The sequence below is a fragment of the Panthera onca genome, chromosome D2 (genome assembly GCF_046562875.1).
Source record: "Panthera onca isolate mPanOnc1 chromosome D2, mPanOnc1 haplotype 2, whole genome shotgun sequence".
Taxonomy (NCBI): Eukaryota; Metazoa; Chordata; class Mammalia; order Carnivora; family Felidae; genus Panthera; species Panthera onca.
This window is the reverse complement of record NC_138349.1, coordinates 6,490,699-6,510,782: the sequence shown is the minus strand read 5'-3', so window position 1 is coordinate 6,510,782 and position 20,084 is coordinate 6,490,699. Positions and strand designations below refer to the sequence as shown.

At 46.9% G+C, this 20,084-nt stretch overlaps 1 protein-coding gene across 2 annotated transcripts in view; it reads left to right on the top strand.

Moving 5' to 3' along the window:
* FANK1 (fibronectin type III and ankyrin repeat domains 1) overlaps window positions 1-20,084 on the top strand; it is a 103,684-nt gene that overhangs the window by 82,665 nt on the left and 935 nt on the right. For both annotated transcript variants that reach the window (XM_078434947.2, XM_078434946.2), the window contains exons 3-8: window positions 1,194-1,318; window positions 8,273-8,354; window positions 9,375-9,449; window positions 10,585-10,650; window positions 16,968-17,133; window positions 19,686-19,829. In XM_078434947.2, coding sequence (XP_078291073.1) covers window positions 1,194-1,318; window positions 8,273-8,354; window positions 9,375-9,449; window positions 10,585-10,650; window positions 16,968-17,133; window positions 19,686-19,829 — 658 coding nt within the window. The remainder of the gene's footprint in view (window positions 1-1,193; window positions 1,319-8,272; window positions 8,355-9,374; window positions 9,450-10,584; window positions 10,651-16,967; window positions 17,134-19,685; window positions 19,830-20,084) is intronic.

The window sequence follows — 20,084 nt, the reverse complement described above, 5'->3', positions numbered from 1 at the left end:
GGCTGCGGTCCTTGTGGAGTACGGCCGCCGGCAGCGGTGTCCCTGGGGCCCTGTGTGTGTCAGGTGCTCTCCTTGGGGTCCTCTCGATGGAAGCGAGAGCCTCCAGCCTTCCATTAATGTGCTCAGTAACTTCTGCTTTCAGAACAGTTGTGTAATTTCTCTTTCCGGGGGTTACGAAGGAGCTGCTCGCTTCAGGGCGACCTTACGATATTTGGCAACATTGGGTTTTATCGGGGGCACTTTTGGCTTCATTTTGGCTCAACTATGTTGAGTCTTTGACCCTTGACATCGAATTCCACCGAAGCTGGGATATTATATTCAATTTGAGCTCCTAAAGGTCTTTTCATGTGCCACAAAGCCAGGGTTCATTTTCTGATTCACGTACCTATAGATATGGCTTTACGCTCACCTAATGACAAAATCCACTTAACTCTTGAGACCATGTGCCAGCCTGATACATTTTAGGTGGTGACGATGATGATCTTTGGACCATGCGGTTTTTCTGAATATTTACCTTGGTTTTAGAGCTTTCACTTTGATAGCAAATATAGTTATACCGACTTTCAACCCTCCTGTTTTCTTGGATTCGTAATTCAGATTTTTTTTATTAAACACATTTTTTTTTGACGTTTATTTATTTTTGAGAGAAACATGGAGCGTGAGCAGGGGAGGGGCAGAGAGAGGGAGACACAGAATCCGGAGCAGGATCCAGGCTCTGAGCTGTGAGCACGGGGCTCGAGCTCACGGACCGCGAGATCACGACCTGAGCCGAAGTCGGATGCTTCACCGACTGAGCCACCCAGGTCCTCCCCTCCAATGTTTTCTTCTTAATGCTGTTGGTATCATTTCTTCACTGTCTTCCTTATCGTTTCTTCTTTGTTGATGTGTATCAGTTACCCCTTGCTGTGTAACGAACCGCCCCCAAACTTAGTAGTTGTGCTTAAAGCAAAAAAAATCATGTGTTTGCTCCCGATTCTACGATTTGGGCAGGGTGGGGAAGGATGGATGCGTGACCTGTCCTTTGCCCTCAGGGCCCTCGCGGTCTAGCCTCGGAGACTGACCACAACCAAGACGGGGTCGTAGTAGAAGCAGCCCGCGTTCACAAAGCACTTCCGCTTGCTTTTTTAGGGACTCTGAGAGCGTGCCGATTCGATCACCTGGTATCATCATGACGCGTGTCTCCTCTCATCTAGGGGATATGCGACAAAGCATGTTGTGGAGGGTCTGGAACCATGCACGCTGTACAGATTTCGGCTGAAGGTCACCAGCCCCTCTGGAGAATATGAGTACAGCCCGGTGGTCTCGGTATCTACGACCAGTGAGTACACGCACGCGGAACTCATTTGCCTAAAAGTCAGCGAAGACGATAGGCGGTGCGGAGGGAAAAAGATCCCGCCTGTTGCCCGGCCTTCCTGGAAACAGACACGGGTCCACTTTCGAACATCGGGATGACATTATTTATGGGCTGGGCCTGGCCGGCGCGTTGAGGGAAGTCTCCCTGTGCTTTAACAAATGGGGAGAATCGTGCTGGGGCCGGCACCGCCCTGTGAGTGCACATTCAGTACAAAAGGGTGGGGTCCCCTGTCTTGGGAAATGGGCCGCAGGGGTGTGGGCCGAGAAACAGGCTGCCTGTTTGGGTGTCTTCAGCGGAGGAGGTCTCCAAAGCGGTTTGTCCGTTTTGGACAATTTCAGTTCTGTGTCTTGACACACACATCTGATTTCCGGCGATGCTGTGAGTGAGGAAAACTGAAGAGCGTGGCTTCCACAGGTGAGGCGGGTTGTGCCGCCTGTGACCAGTGCGTCCTTTCCCCAGGTCACGTTTGAGGGTATGAATATTTTCTGTGATCGGTGATTTTTTTTTTTTTATTATGAATGAATGAGTGAAGGAATGATTTTTAAATTTATTTTGAGAGAGAGCGAGTGGGGGAGGGGAAGAGTGAGAGGGAGGGAAAGAATCCCAAGTGGGCTCTGCTCTGTTAGCGCAGAGCCCCACACGGGGCCCGAACTCACAAACCACGGGATCGTGACCTGAGCCGAAGTCAAGGGTCGGAGGCTTAACCGACTGAGCCACCCAGGCGCCCCTCTGTGATTGCCACTTTAAAACGTTTTAAAGATGTGTGTGTGGTAAAGATTAAAATGGTCAGGAATGTTCTTCGTGGCCTGCTCGCTGAAAACACACATCTTTTTTGAGTTGCACAAAGAAAATCTTCCTCTTGTGAGTAAAGGTAATTTAAATGTATTCACTTAGAGAGCATGAGCAGGGAGGGGCAGAGAGAGAGAGAGGGAGAGAGAGAGAGAGAGAGAGAGAATGAACCCCAAGCAGGCTCCATGCTGTCAGCACAGAGCCTGATGTGGGGCTTGAACTCATAGGCTGGTGAGATCATGACCTGAACTGAAATCAAGAGCCAGATGCTTAACTGACCCACCCAGGTGCCCCTCGTAAAAGTTAGTTTAAAGTTTTAGTGAATATTGCATTTGGCATGTTTGTGTACACGCACACACACGTACGTATATATTATATATATATCATATCATATGTATATATGATTCAGGTTGTGAGCCTCTAAGACCTTCATTTGCAAACAAGGCACTGGGGAGTTGGGTCTTAGCTTGGCAAACTGAGAATTCAGCGGCAGCCGTGAGTCCTGTACCTCCCCCAAGGTGCTCCGCTCACTGTGAAGGCACAGAATTTCAGAGCAGACTTTGGAAGGGAAATGGTCAGTTACAGAGACACAGGTCCGGAAAGAGGGCTTGTCCTTAACGTGGTGGCCACGAAAGCATTTTCTTCATATGGGGGTCAGGTTGCTCCTGGAGCTTTTAGGGGAAAGAAAGGAGGCAGAGCGTGGCCTCTGCTGTGTTGAGGGCAGGCACGGGGAAGGGAGGAGCAGGGACGGGGGGAAGGTTAGCCAAGGAACCTGCTGTTTGAATAGAGTCTCTGTGGGGGATGCTGGGCCAGCATGCTCCCCGCCGTCCTCTCTCCCCAGCCGCCCACAGGCCACCCCCACACCCCACTGCCTTCGTCCCTGCTCTCTGGAGCGTTCCCACCTTGGAGCCCCCCGTTCCCGGCACCCCTTCCCCTCCTGCCTGCTGAGCCCGCTCCACAGGTAGAGCCTGGGTGGTTCCTCGTGCTCCCCACCGTCTGCCATGCGCCTCCCTCAGCACACAGCTTCGTCTCACCGCTTCTCATAACACTCTGCATCTTATTTTATGTATTTTTCATCCTCTTTGTCTCCCACCAACTTGTGTGCTTCTGAAAGGAGGCTGGGATGGGACGGTCATCTAGCATGTAGAGGCCCATCGCGCATAGTGAATTTTTTTAAATGTTTTTACTTATTTTTGAGACAGAGGAAGACAGAGCGTGAGCAGGGGAGGGGCAGAGAGAGGGAGACACAGAATCTGAAACAGGCCCCAGGCTCCGAGCCGTCAGCACAGAGCCCGACGCGGGGCTCAAACTCATGGACCGCGAGATCGTGACCCAAGCTGAAGTTGGACGCTTAACCGACTGAGCGCCCCCCATCTAGCATATTCAAAGTACCACCTGGAATCTTAGAAGTCCTGTCTACCCATCCAGCATGTAGAAGTCCACAACAAATGGGTGGATGGGCGGGGGGTGGAAAGGCCCAGAGGCAGGATTAGGATGAGGAGAAACACTAATTGTCTCAGTTCACACTCACTCGGGAGATGGGCGTGTTTCCCCCCTGGCTGGGGCGAGTCCACGTGAACCGGCAAGGTGAGGGTGAACAGGACACAGGACCCGCCACGGTGAACCTCGGGTGGCACCGGCATCTTTCGTCATACCACGTCAGAGTCAGGGCAGGGGCTTCTGGGCCTTGTGGCTAGAATTGACGGGGTGTTTGGGTACCATTGGGAGCCCTTTAGGAAGGGCAGAAACCTTAGTCCCTTTCAGCTGACGGGGATTGTGCCGCCTTCTCGCCAAGCTGGCTCCCGAGAGGCGGCCACGGAGAGCTGGTCCAGTAGTCCGGGGCATCCGTCGCTGCGGTCCGTGGCTTCCATGGGTCATTAGACAAGACCTGCTGTGGGGACCAGGCGTGACGGAGATGTGGGTCCTGGTGATGACCGGGGTACTGGGGCTTGCGGAGCACTCCTCTGTCAGGTCACAGCGCAGTGCTGCGGCCCAGATGTAGCCTCAGGGGCTCTCCTGGGTGACGAGGGTCAGGTACCGTCTTCCTGCAGGCTGCTGCTCTCCTGCTATTATTATATTTATAACACCCACAGCAGACTCCCTCAAGGAGGGCAGATCATGCTAAACAAAGAATTACAAATGTGAATATTCTACAAAACCAGTAAAAATGATTCTGTGGGCTGATCATTTGCATTTAGCTTGAAAGTGTTTTAATGAGTCGCAAAAGCATGTACTTTGTTTGAATAAAGGATGCTCAGCTTTTTTTTTTTTTTTTTTGAATTCCAGGTAAAGTACACGAGACTCTTGCTTAAATGAGGCATGCAGTTTTAATCAGTTGGGCCCTTAAAAAGAGAAAAACAGCTGCTGCTTGCTAATTGGCAAATATCTCCTCCAATGAGCTCATCATTTATTCACTGCTTCTAATAGAGACTTAAATTCCACCAAGAAAGTTTTTCCCCCGTTGTGATATCTGCTGGCATACGTGTGGCCGAATGACCCTTTTACAGAACAGGGCGATGGCTTTCTGCCTTCTCCTCCTGGGTGGCCCCTCATGTGGTCCTGCCTGATGAGTTCTGTCCAGCGTAGGTGAGCATTCCCGGACATCCTCCCCACGGGCAGTATCCGTTCTGTGTCTGTGTGTTTGTCATTGCAACACTCGGGGTAAACATTAGCTAAACAAGCCCACAGAGGCAAAGCCCGCCTTCTTTATAGTCAATTGCACTTGACTGATGGCAGTCCCTTGGGCCAGGCCCACAATGTCTTAAAGGATTCAAGGGTAGGAGGAGTGGAGATAGAACTGCTCTGCACTGCGAACATGAGCCTTTTCATTTCTGTTTGTCTGTCAAGTTCGCATAAACCGGGACTGTTCCAAATTCCTTGGTTGATTCACGTCTGGTGCGAACCCTCAGAACCTCTTTGCCTTCCTGGCAGTTTTCTGAGACGGGTTAATGAGTTAACGCTGCGGGTCATAGTTTTTTATGCCCCGAATGATGGTTCTTGCTTCCTTTTGCTGAATGAAACTCAGCAAGGAATGATGAACAATTATGCTGTGTTCCTTCTCTTCCGTGAGACGGCCTTTTGTTTTCAGATCAAGTTACGAGGGCGCTGGTTACCTCTTGCAGAAGCCGGACTAGGCGATACGTTCATTTAAATTATGTCCTACTCTCAAAATACTCCAGTCTTGGCTGCACGCGGCACTCAAGCTTCTAAGCCCAAAATGAGCTTCTTCCGTTTCCCGATATTTGCACGCTGCGGGGCTTTGTGGGTAGGACGCACCAGGGGGTGGCCCCTACTGGGACAGCTGTACAGGTCATGTCAGATGATGCGGATTGGAGGCGGTCGGTGCATAAATATGCTGGGATACCGCGAGTGCTTTTAGAGCTTTCTTTAAAATCTCAAGAAGTTAGCACTTTTCTGGAGCGTTTTAGTCTCTGGCATTCCCTTTCATCAAACACTTTGTGAGGGGGATCCTAGTTGTTTATTCAAGAAGTCTGCTTATATTCAAGATTTAATACGATTGGAAGCATGCGATGGCTTGGTCAGCTACCTCCCACCCGAGGAAGGAGCGTGGCCTTGTGAAAAGACTCGTTTTGAGGTCCGATGTTGCCCACTCCTACCTGCTGGACCTTGGACAACTCGCTCAGCCTTCCCGGCTCTCCATTTTGTGTTCTGAAGAAGAGTCTAGGAAGCCTTGTGTCGAGTCCTAGGTAGAGCTTACTCAATAGGATTTGAGTTAGGGTGCCATATTCTAAAAGTTAGTAGGACTAGGATGAGCTTCCTGTGTTCTTCTGGATGAGTCTATGCAAATTGCTTGTTTTTGTATTTTTAGTGGGGATTGAAGTTTGAGAGTCACAGGACGGGGGCTATTTGGTGGGGTAGCAGACGCATAGTTGCCCTCCTGCTCTTCTCCTCCTATCTGGAGAAGAAAGGGAAACCTTCCATGGGTTTGTCTACTCAAGTATGGATGGGTCACCTAATAGATCACTTGCAGTCCGTATTACTCTAGCCTAGAGTTTCTCAACATTGGCACTGTTGACATTTGGGGGCTGGATCGTTCTCGTCCTGTGTGCTGTAGGATGTTTGTTGGCATTCCTGGCCTCTACCCAACAGATGTGACAACAAAAAAACATCTCCAGACTTTGCCGAATGCCCTCTGGGGGCATGGGGAGGGTGTACAAAACCCTGCTCCCTTCCCTAGCCCCCAGGTGGAACCCCCAGGCTAGCCATGATCTTCCTGGGAAGGCCCGGGGACAGCGGTGGGTCCTGTCCCTTGACATTTTATCATGATACTTTTATTTGAAGCTTTTGGCCTAAAAATATGTGCGGAATGATGAAAAGGAAGTACAATGTGGCTAAAAAAATCTTTAGGAGATTGGCAAGCTCTAGCAGACAAAATTGTTATTTCAAAACGGTTTTAACTTGGCTTAACTTTATTTTTACCAGAAGAAAGGGTATCAGTTAAAAGGTCACTCTGATAGCGATCCCTACATTCTTCTGTCCCCGGTTTCCCAGCGAAAATCCTCCAAGGAAACCGGTAGGAAAGTGGCTCCAGTGCCCAGGAGCTGACATCCCACAGAGTTTTTCTACCATAAGGAGCAGGAGCAGGAGCAGGGAGTTTTACTTCCCACCGGGCAGCAATGCGCAGGGGGCCTCTGCAGAGAGGGCGGTGAGGTGGTGGGTGGGCCCCAGGAAGCAGTCTGGGGGGCAGTGTGGGGGGTGGGTGTTTTAGGGTTTAGGATACTAAAGGGAGGGGAACGTGCTTGTCTTGTTCTCTCTGGTCAGTGTCAAGACCGGACGTGTGAGTTACTTAATAAACGTTTGTTGAACGAATGAATGAGACCTTTGAGCTGCCAGAACTGGGGATTATCAACTCGGTGCCCATCTGGGTCAGGTGCTAAGTGCGTGTAGGGGGCTGGGCGTAGGCAGAAGAGCATGGTGGGGCTGTGCCGCATAAGGGCAGCCGCCACGGCCTGATGCCACCAGCTCGACCACAGACCCGTGTTGGATATTAACCAGGTGCCAGGTGCTGTTCTGAGTGCCTCCCTTGTGTCTCATTGAAGCGTAAGTGTTCACACAATCAGGACGTCCATGTGAAACAAGTCAAGTCGTGGAACAAATGCCTTGAAAGATGGGCTTCCCTCACCTGGTCCTTTTTCCTCCCACTCTGCTCATTTCTGAACTTCAAGCCTTTTCTCCTCTCTGAGGAGTTCCTGTTCTCCAGCACAGACGGACGCCCTCCCTTCTGCCCCACTTCCCGTTGTGCCTTGAGTATTTTGCAGAACCCTCTTCCTCGCTCTTCTCCACTTGGCAGGCTCTCCCCCACAATCGGGCTTTCTCACGGCGGTCCCCCTCTGTGAATGAGCCCTTCCTGCCCCCGGAAGCTCGGGAGAGACCAGGCCAACCTGAATGTTACATTCTTGGGAAGAACTGAACTTTAGGATTTCAAGTATCAAAGCAATTTAAAGCAGATTTTTTTTAAAGGTTTTATTTTTTAAAATTTATTTTTGAGAGAGAGAGAGAGAGAGAGAGACAACCAACATGGGAGGGGCAGAGAGAGAGGGAGAGAGAATCCCAAGCAGGCTCTGCCCTGTTAGCGTAGAGTCCGACGTGAGGCTTGAACTCCCGAATCGTGAGATCACGACCTGAGCTAAACCCAAGAGTCGGACACTTAACCGACGCAGCCACCCAGGCGCCCCTATATCGAAGCAATTTATTTTTATTGTTTCTTCAAGCAGTTTAGTGACTCTTTGGCAAACAAGACCATATTGTGACGATAGTGGGGCTTTTCTTGGCTCATAAGAGGCGTGTATTAAGTCTTAGGAAATCTGAAAGGATTATTTTCACATATCAAAACCACACTCACAAAGTAATACTCTTATAACTCGAGACTATCCCAGGTCCTTAGGACCATCTAAATGTTCTTAATCTATGGAAACAAGGTCTTTTTCAGTAAAAGAAGTTCAATAGGAAACCGAAGATCTCCTTAACGGAATAGCCAAGTGCCTTCTTGGGGGTGAACGTGTGAGCATCCACTCCAGTCCACTGGGTGGGGGGCGGGGGGGGGGAGGTAGCCAGGATGAATTTTCTTTCTGTGATTTTGGATGACTGCTTTCCATCTTCTTTGTTCAGGAGAACCCATAAGTAATGAGCACTTCCATCGAGCTGTCAGTGTGAATGATGAAGATTTGCTGGTTCGAATACTTCAAGGAGGGTGAGGGAAATCTGCCTTAAATTTTTTTTTTTTTAATTTTTAATGCCCAGCAAGTGCGTAAAATCACACTTACTTCCCCCAGATTTTCCATGCCTTCGACATTGCTCCAAAATTGATCTCCGGTGACTAGTGTGAGTTCAGCATAGTGAATAAAGATGACCTTTATGCCCCGTGTAAATCCTATATTTTATAATTATCTAATGAAAATTGAAGATGAAAATGAGAAGTCTGGGTGTCCTGTGTTCTTTCCCAGAAATAATTTCTGACTCTGGCTTCTCTGCCATCGCGTTTAGGCACCTTTCACCCCCAAGGTGCCCATATTTATCTAATTCCTGATGAAATTAAGGAATCATGACATCAGCTGTTTCTTATTCAAACGTTGGTAAAACGCTCAAAGAAAGGTAGCAAACACAGTGGCTACCGATGGGACGTTTGAGGCTGCCTCCTAATGCAAAGGGGACAATGTGACTTAGATTCTTTTTGAATATCAATAGTTTGGAGTGTGTGAGAAGACAGGTCATCTGCGAGTAGGGCTCTTAAGTTGGAGAAGAGAGGCATCCCACAAAAAGCCAAGGCTTCTAAACTGGTAGAGTTTAAGAGCTCTGCTTTCCTCCTCCAGTGGCAGCGTTTCGTGTCCCTTAGGTGAGATGGGAAATGCCTGTCTCCCCCAGTGTGTGCTCGTGGTGGACCAGTGTCTGAACCGAAGACCGTGTCCCCTGCTGTAGGCGGGGGAGGTCCTCCTCACAGAGAGTTCCATCTGGGGGCATCATGGTTCTGAGTTGAAGGGACTGCTTAGTCTAAGTGAAATCACAACACTTTTCTCTCCTTGTGCCTTTGAATCCTTTTAAAGGACTAGGCAGGGCAGTGGAAGACCACAGAAACTTAATGGCCCAGAAGAAATTGGAATTTTTGGGAAAACGCATGATTGTAGCCACCTGTGCCCCGTGCGAGACATCAGCGGTGACTCTCCGGGGAGCCATGCCAAGCACGTTAATCTCTCTTCTCCGTGTTTTTCCCAAGAAACGTTAAGGTGGATGTTCCCAATAAGTTTGGCTTTACCGCCCTGATGGTCGCTGCCCAGAAAGGATATACCAGGTGGGGCTCCTCCTTTCGTATCTCTGAGTGGTTGAACCTTTGTCTTTCCCCAAAGGCTCCGGTCAGAATATGGGCGGGGAGGGAACAGAGCATGCAGGAACCCCACTCCTTCTCCCTTTCCAAAACTGTGCCGTGTAAGGGCGGAACAAAAACTAAGCTGTGTTTTTTTCCTTTTTTAACTTATTTTTTTTTCTTTTTTTAATGTGTTTTTTTATGTCTTTATGTGTTTTTTCTTTTTGTTTATTTTTGAGAGAGGGAGCATGCGTGTGAGCGAGTGGGGGAGGGGCAGTGAGAGAGAGAGAGAGAGGGACGGAGGGAGAGAGAGAGGTGGGGACAGAGGATCCGAAGCAGGCTCTGCGCTGACAGCAGAGAGTCCGATGTGGGGCTCGAACTCACGAACCGTGAGATCATGACCTGAGCCGAAGTCAGATGCTCAACTGAGTCACCCAGGCGCCCCTCAGCCGTCTTAATCACGAAGTTCTACAACAAGCAGGAGGCCATGTAAAAATGTATAAATCCTATGGTGAGGAAGAGAGGTAGCCACTTAATTGTATTTTGTAATATATTTTATATGTCCCAGGAAAACTGGTTATTGGAATTTGAATTTCTTTAGAAAAAAATAGAGCGGAAGGGATATTGATTCTGGAAAACAAACTTTCCTGATAGGTTGCTAAGATATAATTTTCACTGACACACTCCATTATCTCTATCCCACGCAGAAGCATAAATACGAATAGCTTATTTTTCAATCATGTTTATATTGAACTACTTAAGTGCCCATTTTGAAAAAAAAGACCTATATTTTATCGAATGCTGCCGTTCGAAAATCTATTTAAAAGGGTCATTAAAGTGACAGTGGATTAGTTTGATAGTACAATGTGTTTCATGTGATATACTTTGTTTCCAATGAATAATTCATGTGAGGGATAGACACCCCCCCCCCTTTTTTTGGTGTTGAAGGGGCAGTTTTCTGGTTTAAAAACCTCCTGCCTTTGAAGCCAGCTGGCCTCTGAAGATAGAGAAGAAAGTATGGAGACGGGTCTTGAATGTAGTGCTGTTTATGGTTAGTGCATCGTTGTGGGTTCCTACCCATCAAAGCTACGGATCTAGTGACATTCAAATTTGTCTCCTTTAGGCTTGTGAAAATCCTCGTTTCTAATGGCACGGATGTGAATCTGAAGAACGGGAGTGGCAAGGACAGGTAGGTGGCTAACGTGCCCTGAAATGTCCCCCGACTTGTGTGACTAGGCTTGTGCCCAGCGTGTTTTTGATCCAACCCAAATATTTGATGCAGCTTCTTTTGACAGGCCTGTATCCCAACCAAAAGATGTCGATGACAAAGGCTGGCTTGTTCATGTGTATACTCACTCCTTCGTTCAGCAGGGTGTTTATGGGCCACAAATTATAACGCACGTACCCTCAGTCAAAGATACGACCCAAGAACTTTGTGCGGTAAAAGCTCGGGGTGCAGTGTGGGAGAAGTTTTCGAAAAGATCGTGCAACTTGGCAACCTATATTTAGAGAGATAAAAGAATGTTCTACGAGGACTTAAAAATAATCACTGTTCTAGCGATTAGGTTTAATTAACTGATTAATTCTAAGCAACCAGTATTTGTTGGGTAGAACGGCATGGAAAACGCAAGGGCTTTGCTCAAGGAGCTTAGAGTCACATCAGAGTGCAGCTCAAAGGTGTGTGCCCTACAGACTAGTGTCTAAGGGTGGCTACAAAACACTGGTCACCTTTGGTGGGCCACAAGGGAAAAATAGCAATTCCTGAGCTCAGAAAGCCTAACCCACTACAGGCTATGAACACACACAGTAATGGATTTTAAGGGATGCTTAAAACAATCCCTTAAAAATTTAAAAAGTTTTCTGAGTAACCTTTGGGTTAATTTGGAATTAAGCCTTCAACTCAAGAAGTTTGAAAAAGAATAATACCAACTTAAAGAAAATACGGACCTTGAGAGGTAGGAAAGAGGAAAGAAAAGGAGAAGTTGATTAGAAAACTGAAGGATTGTTTGGGGCACCTGGGTGGCTCAGTCACTTGAGCGTCTGTCTGATTCTTGGTTTCGGCTCAGGTCGTGATCCCAGGCTCATGAGGTTGAGCCCTGCATCGGGCTCTGCGTTGAGTGTGGAGCCTGCTTAAGATTCTCTCTCTCTCTCTCTCTCTCTCTCTCTCTCTCTCTCTCTCCCTCCCTCCCTCCCTCCCTCCCTCCCTCCCTCCCTCTCTCCCTCTCTCCCTCCCTCCCTCTCTCCCTCCCTCCCTCTCTCCCTCCCTCCCTCTCTCCCTCTCTCCCTCTCTCCCTCTCTCCCTCTCTCCCTCTCCCTCTTTCTCTCCCTCTCCCTCTCTCTCTTTCTCTGTGTCTCTCTCTCTGCCCCTCCCCTGCTTGTGCTTTCTCTCTAAAAAATAAAGTTAAAAAAAAAGAAAATAGAAAGATCATTGAATAACGTAAGAGCAAAAAAACGCAAGCTACTGCATAAAAAAAGCTACACAAGAAAATGGACCAATTTATTACAAATCTAAGAAAAATTAGAATTTTGAAATGGTACATAGCCATCGTTAGAAGATCTTTTGGAAATTTAAGAAGAATAAATAGAATTTTGGAAGGGTCCATAATAGCGGCGATAGAGGAAATCTCCATGTAAAAAGAAAATGGTGCACTTGTGTCTATGTTAGTAGATTTGAAAATTTTCTTTTTCAATCTTTTCGATGATGTCTTTTCTGAGAAAATTTACATGACCAAAACCAACCCTATCTATCTTTTCGATGATACCTTTTCTGAGAAAATTTACATGACCAAAACCAACCCTATCTATCTTTTCGATGATACCTTTTCTGAGAAAATTTACATGACCAAAACCAACCCAAGGCGCAGAAAATCTGCAACAACCAATACCCATGGAAGACATGAGAAAATTATTAAAGGATTACCTCCAGCACAGGTTCTGTGGCTTGATGGTTCTACCCATAAGCTTGCTCAGATTTTAGGTACCGATGACTTTGAACTTTTCCAGAGCAGAGAGGAAGTTGGAAGGTTACAGAGGATAACCTGACTGCTAAAGTCTGATACAAAGAAAGCTGCTCATGTGTTGATATGTACATAGGTATTGATGTCTCTTCCATCCCAACTCAGAGGATCATGCAGGAGGGTAAGGAGGTCTAGATTAGGAAATTTCTTAATATAATGCTTCCTGTTAGTAGACCAAAGGTGAAAACCTGTGTATGTGTAGACACAAAACAAAAATTTGGTGCAACTCGGCCCCGTTAGTAGTTAGAGTATCTTCGTCTTTAAAGTGCAGGATGCTGGGGCGCCTGGATGGCGCAGTCGGTTAAGCGTCCGACTTCAGCTCAGGTCACGATCTCGCGGTCCGTGAGTTCGAGCCCCGTGTCGGGCTCTGGGCTGATGGCTCGGAGCCTGGAGCCTGCTTCCGGTTCTGTGTCTCCCTCTCTCTCTGCCCCTCCCCCGTTCATGCTCTGTCTCTCTCTGTCTCAAAAATAAATAAGCGTTAAAAAAAAAAAAAAATTAAAGTGCAGGATGCTTTCAGTCCTGTCACAGCGTCTGGTACATGAGAGGACCTGCCTCTGCTGATGAAGTGAATCCTTTGATTCCATCACACCAAGTTGTGTATCGTGGAAGACGGTCAGCTGGTATCCTTCTCAGTGTTGACAGATTCCTTTTAAAAATTAGTAGTGAAGCCCACGAGAGTGGGTGAGAGCCAGATAGCTTGATGTCAAATCCAGATTCCTCTATGTTCGGGGCGGAGGACGTTGAGCAGGTTACTTAACCTCTCTGACCTCAATTTCCCCATCTACAAGATAAGGGTAACAGAAGTACTTCGAGAATTGTGAGCCCTTAACAAGTCAATATATGAAATGCATAGAACGGTTCTTTGGCATCTGGTAACTGCACGTTGTATGTTATTTCGTGATCAGTATTCTGGAACACCGATCAGTCTGGCGAGATATGAAATGGAGTAAGAGTCCTGCACCTTCCTTGCAGTCCCCAAGAGAATCAGCTTTCAAATACTTGAACTTGATAAGGAGGTTCGGTAAAGGGGCCAGCTACGAGATAAAGGAAGAAATCGTCTTAAATAACAGCAATAACCAGTTAATAAATATAATGAGGGAAGCAAAATAGAATAAAAGTATCTAAGGAAAGTGAGAAATTTGTATTCAAAGCCTATAAAAAGTACTGAGAGATCTAAAAGTTTAAAAAACAGGGACATATTCCATACGCTAGAATGGCAAGACTGAATCCTGTAAAATTTTCAGTTTTTCCCAGATTAATAATATATTGACCCAGTATAGCCTCACAAGGAATTATTCTTGGGAGCCCATCAAAATGGTTTTGTGATTCACCTGGAAGAACGAAGGGACGACAACAGCTATTAGCTTTGTTGGAGAGAAGTGTGGAAAGACTTTGGACAGTTATTAAAATGCCTTATAAAGTTATAGTAATTAATGTAGTGTGATCCTGGCATAAATAATTGGAAACAAAGATCTATAGTGTGAAATAGAAATAGGTCCCCATGGATGTAAGAAGTTTATGATGATGGGGGCAACACAGCCTAATGAGGAACATGTTAGAAAAAGCTATTTGAAGAAAAATTAAATTCTGGACTTATATAGCCATGCACCCAAATAAATTCCAGATGAATTAAGAATTAAATGTAAAGGGCACCTGGGTGGCTCAGTTGGTTAAGTGTCCGACTTTGGCTCAGGTCATGATCTCACCGTTCATGGATTCGAGCCCCGCATCGGGCTTTGTGCTGACACCTCAGAGCCTGGAACCTGCTTTGGATTCTGTGTCTCCTTCTCTCTGCCCCTCCCCTGCTTGCACTCTGTCTCCCTCTCTTTCTCTCTCTCTCAAAAATGAATAAACATTAAAAAAATAATTAAAAAAGAATTAAATGTAAAAAACAGAACCATAGAAAACACAGTATATATCTATCTGATCTTGCAATGGGAAAGGCAGAATCATAGATATAAGTCCCTAAGGAGAAGATTAAAAGCACCTAACACATTTAAAAAAAGCTTAATTACAAAGTTAAGGATAGTCTGGGGGAAAGATTTGCAAATACATTATAGAGAAATGACTGGCATCTTTAATCCAGAGAAGATCCACATACAAGCCCCCCCCCCCAAAGATACATAGTAGAAAAGAACAGTTTACACAAAACGACAATTCATAGCAGAAAAAATTAAAAAGCTAACATGCAGAACTGCTAGTAATAAAAATTACAAGCGTATTGTCATGTTGTTAATTAAAAAATGATAGTAGGGGCGCCTGGGTGGCTCAGTCGGTTGAGGTCAGGCCTCAGCTCAGGTCATGATCTCGTGGTCCGTGGGTTCGCGCCCCACATGGGGCTCACTGCCGTCAGCCTGTCCGTGCAGAGCCTGCTTTGGATCCTCTGTCCCCCCTCTCACTGCCCCTCCGCCGCTTATGTGCACACGTGTGCTCTCTCTCTCTCTGTCTCTCAAAAAATAAAACATTAAACAAATGTTAGTAGTGCTGGTGTAGGTGAATTAAATGGGCTCGTGTTACTCGGATGCAGTTGACCAAAGTGTAAGTTGATGCACTCTCTGTGGAAAGCAATGCATCTAAAGGGAGCCCGAAACAGCTGCATGAAGCATTGGCGGTCTCCGTACTCAGCAAGCACCGCGCGCCTTGGGCAGGTCAAGGGCCAGCTGGCTCTCTTCCGGGAGTCTCCAAGAAGTGAAGGCCTGCATCAGGATACAGAAGTGTGGACGTCTGGTTCCAGCCCAGCCTAGGCTTGGGTCTCAGAGCTGGACGTTGTCTTTATCACTCAGAGACTTTGTAGAACTGCCCTCTTGGGAAGACCTTCCTCCCCCCCAACCCCCGCTCAACTCTTTATTTTGAAAAGTTCAAACATTTAGCGAAGTTGCAAGAACAGTGCGAGTGAATTTCTACATACTCACCACCTGGGTTTGGCAGTTGTTGAATCTTAGCCGTATTTGCTTCTCTGTCTACGCTTTTAGTAGCTTTTAACTATTTCGAGGCTGGTAGGCACCATAACCCTCTACCCCTCAATGTTTCAGTTGCCTAAAAACCAGGCCGTCGACCTGCATAACCTAAGACACTTCACACGAATTCCTCGACATCGCTGATGCTCCCGTCACTTATTCAGGTCTCCTCACTTGCCCTCCGAAAGGTCACCATGGCTTTATTGGGGAGGGGGCTATGGGGCAAGACCATGATCCAACTAAGGCTCATACATGACATCTGGTTGTCCTATCTGCTTAATCTCTTTTATTCTAGACTGGTCCTCCGTCCATGTTTTTTCTGGTTTAAATATTTTATTTTTCTCCTAGCAATGACATTTTGACCAGTTATCCTATAGAATGCTCTCTGTTCTTGAGTTGCCTAGTTGTCTCCTATGTGTGGAGGCAGCATTCACCTTGTTCATTTGTCCCTTTATTGCCAATGAAGTTAAAATTAGGTTTAAAGGCTTGATGAGGTGCAGGTTAACTTTCAGAGCTAGTGTTGTGACTATCCATCAGGAAGGCATGTTGGCCCGCAGTTGGTGATTCTGGGTTTGCTCATTTGGTTCGAGTGTAATGACTAAACCTCTTCTTTGTAAAAATGTGGTTTCCCACTGAAATCAGCAAATTATCGACGGGCTGATCATTCGGCATGGCGTGAGTGTCCTGTGCTCCCTTAACCTTTTACCCAATAATTTTGCCATCCACTGATGGTCCTTGCCCAAATCAATTAATTAATTTGGAGTTGCAAAAATGTGACTTCCTAATTCTGTAATTCCTTCCATGTTGATTAGCTGGCAGGCTTCTATGAAAAAGGGCTTTCCCTCATCAACTGAGGATAGTCTACATTTCATTCTACAAAGGCAGACTAAATGTTTAATTATTTTCTTTAAATACCAATATTTAGAGTATGGAATTGGCCAAATAGCCATCTTCAATAATGTCAAAGGAGTTATTTTCTCCCCTCTATTTTTTTTGAATATCTTCATGGACTCATGGATATTTTTAAATCCAATGTCTTACTCAGTTACAGTGATACTTTATTTTTTTGTAATTGCAATATAATTCACACACTCCTTTAAAATTTGGCACTTAATGTATTAACAAAGTTGTGCAACCCCTGCCACTGTATAATTCCAGAACATTGTCCATCAGCCCAGAAAGAAGCCCTCTACTCCTTGGCAGTCCCTCCCCACTTCTTCTCCCCCAGCCCCTGGAAACAGCTAATGTTCCGGTTCTATCCCTGTGGGTTTGCCTGTTCTGGGCATTTCACGTAAATGGAATCATAAAATATGCCTTTTGTGTCCAACTTCTTTAGTGCAACGTCTGAAGGCCTTTTTGTATCGTGGCACTTACATCAGTTATTTTCCTTCTTTAGGCACAAACAATATTCCGTTGCACAGATCTGCCACCTTTTATTTATCCATTCATCAGCTGATGGACACAACATTTCACATGAATAACCTTCGGGCAACTGCACTTACAGCTAATGCTGCTTCTTCTATCTGTTGCAGTCTGATGCTTGCGTGCTATGCGGGACACCTGGATGTGGTGAAATATCTCCGAAGACACGGCGCTTCTTGGGAGACCAGAGACCTAGGAGGCTGTACGGCTCTGCACTGGGCCGTGGATGGAGGCCACTGCAACGTGATCGAGTGGATGATAAAAGATGGCTGTGAGGTACGGGATCTTCCTTGTCAACTACACCTGTGTCCTTAAGACCTTGAAACTCTGTTCCACGGGGTTGAGGGGAAGCAGAGTCTTATGTGGATGCCCTTGATTAGTTCAACTTAGAAATGCTGCAGAAAGTTCTCCGACTTCTCAGTGAGAAGGTTCCGGAAGCCTTGGGAAGAGAGATCACCGTAGAATTGATAGGATAGTGAAGCCTCAGATTGTCATGGAGGTTTGTCTTGTGTAGGAAAAAACAAAACAAAACAAAACAACTGATGAATCCAGAGCTGGACCTGACCATGCTTCCATTTTGGTTGTTCCTTTGTTCATCCAGTCATTATCTGTTCGCTCGGTCTGTCAGCAAAACTTTACTGAGCACCTGCCACGTACCGGAGACTCTCTTAGGTGCCGTACACACAGGATGTCAAGAACCCTCACAGCCATAGGGCTCTTTGTTGCCCTTGGAATTAGACTGTCTTTATTCTTGGGTTGCTTTAAAGATTCTTCATCACAAAACCCTTCCAAAGAGCAAAGGGATCATGTCACAAACAGAGCATTTCAGCTCCTAGGGCCTTTACCTTGAAGCGGGCGGGTGGGTATCCTTCTGGTATTTTCATGTTATCAGAAAGTACAAATTTGGTTTAGCAAATAGGATCGGCATTGTTTGGACTTCTGCAGCTGTTTGAAGGTCAAGAAGAAGGATTAGCTCAATCATGGTGATGGCTGATAACTTTGAGAACTTTAGCGCAAGACTGGAAAGAAGTTAAATAAAAATTTCAAGGCCCGGAAGTAAGGAATCATGGCAAACAAAATGCTATCCTCACTGAGATTGCCAGATGGCAGAGAGCACTGAGAACTGAAACCGTTGACCTGGAAAATAAACCCAAACTGGGAAAAGTCATGTCTCTTGGAAGATGTGGGCGGATTTGTTCTAGCTTGTCCCTGAAGCGTGTTTGAGGGAAGCCCAGGCCTAATTGTGGGGTCTCACTGGCCCCTGCTGATGCCTTCAGCGGCCTGAGGAAGGGGCCCCTTGAAGGAAAAACTTCAGTCGTTAAGGTAATTCCTTTTTATTACGTTTCTTGTTATCTTTGTTTTAGAAAGCTGCACAAGAGGTCGGAAGGATTAGCCTGTGGGCCTCGGTGGCAGGGCCGGGCCCCACCCGCCTTGTGTGGTAGTGAGAACCTCAGTCTCCTCGTTTGGTTTATGATGAACTCTGCTCATGCTTTGGTCCCAGTAAAAGTCTGTAGTTAAAAATGGAGGTTGACCTTTGCTGAAAGAAGGGTGTGTCTCCACCATGATCCTTTAAATACTGTAGTTTTGGAAGCATAGGCTTTCTGGGCTTCAGATACGAGCACACTTATTGGGGGTAAATTTTCTTTCCTTAGCGTTGGAGTTACATGAATGTGTCCACTGAAGATCTCTACGTGGCTGGCGGGGGGCGGGTAGATGATGTCAACATGAGTGCCTCCTTGTTTTTGGCAGAGGGGTCACCCATTGTTTGAGTGACTTGGCTTTAGGAGGGATCTGGGAGCCAAGCAGGGCATTGGGGCCACCCTTCTGGAATATGATGATTTTATACCAACAGCGGCTGACTTGTGTGGGGAACCATCTCCGCATTTAATGAGCCATGTGACCTCGGGAAAGGCGTTTGACTTCTCGGAGATTTGGTTTCATCATTTGTAAAGCATCAATAAAAGCACCTACCCCTAGTTCACCCTCAGAACCAAACGAGAAAATGTGGGTCAACGTTCACCGGAAGACCGCATAAAGCACGATGTAAAACAAGGCGATTATTTTATTATTTAAACATAATGGAGTCTGTTGCTCCAAGGTTATTTGTTATTTGCATGAAAAAGAGGTGCAAATCCTAATGATGTTGCAGAGGATAATCTCATACATACAAATAACCTTCAGCGGTCCCAGGACTTACTGGCAGTTTCTGGTTATGTTATTCCATTCTAGTGTTTTACTAACATCTTTGTGTAATCCTTCCGTAACACAATTAGGGGTGTTTGTGCGTGTCTGTGCACACACACACACACACACACACATTTTTTTTTTAATGTTTATTTTTGAGGGGGGGGGGGGAGAGGCTGGGGGAGGGGCAGAGAGAGAAGGAGACACAGAATCCGAAGCAGGCTCCAGGCTCGGAGCTGTCCGCACAGAGGTCCGTGTGGGACTCGAACTCACGGTGAGATCATGACCTGAGCCAAAAAGTCTGACGCTTAACCGACTGAGCCACCCAGGCGCCCCAAGGGTGCTTCATTTTTTCTATTCCGTCTTTCAACCATTTGGACGAAATGTAGACGAAGATACCAGTGGGAGGTCCCGGGGCCTCCCCGCACCCTGTACAGGTGCCTGAACACAGCACCTCACTGCGTGTGAGTGTGCGTTCTGTGGGCACGGTCCCCTTGCTCCTCCCCGTGTCTCAGTCCTCTCCAGCTCTCCAACTTGGGGGGGGGTGGGGGGGTTGGGTCAGTCACCATTCCTTTGTAAGTTTCTGATGAATACCTTTAGGGAAAAGAGACTGGACTCAGGGCAGCTCTTCCTCTGGCATAAAGGTAGACGCTGCGGACACGGGCTTGGGATGGACCCCGCTCATGAGGGTGTCTGCGGTCTCAGGAAACCAGAGGGTGGCCTCTCTGCTGATCGAAGCGGGAGCGGACGTGAACACGAAGGATAAAGACGGGAAGACCCCTCTAATGGTAGGCCACCCTTCAGAAAACAGCCCGGCTTTGTGTGCGCCATTGGGAGGAGAGCCGCTTCTGTAATTAGCCAATTCTTGTGAATTCGGCCGTGCGCGAGCCCTGGGCCTTGGCTGCCTGTATGTATTCCCCACCGGCCCGTAGTGAAGGCATGACAAGGTCACTACAGTAGTTTTGCTGTCTTCCTACAACTCTTTCCTTAAGGATTACCAGCCCCAGCCCCCTGGGCCTTTGCAGGGTCCCAACAGATCTGTT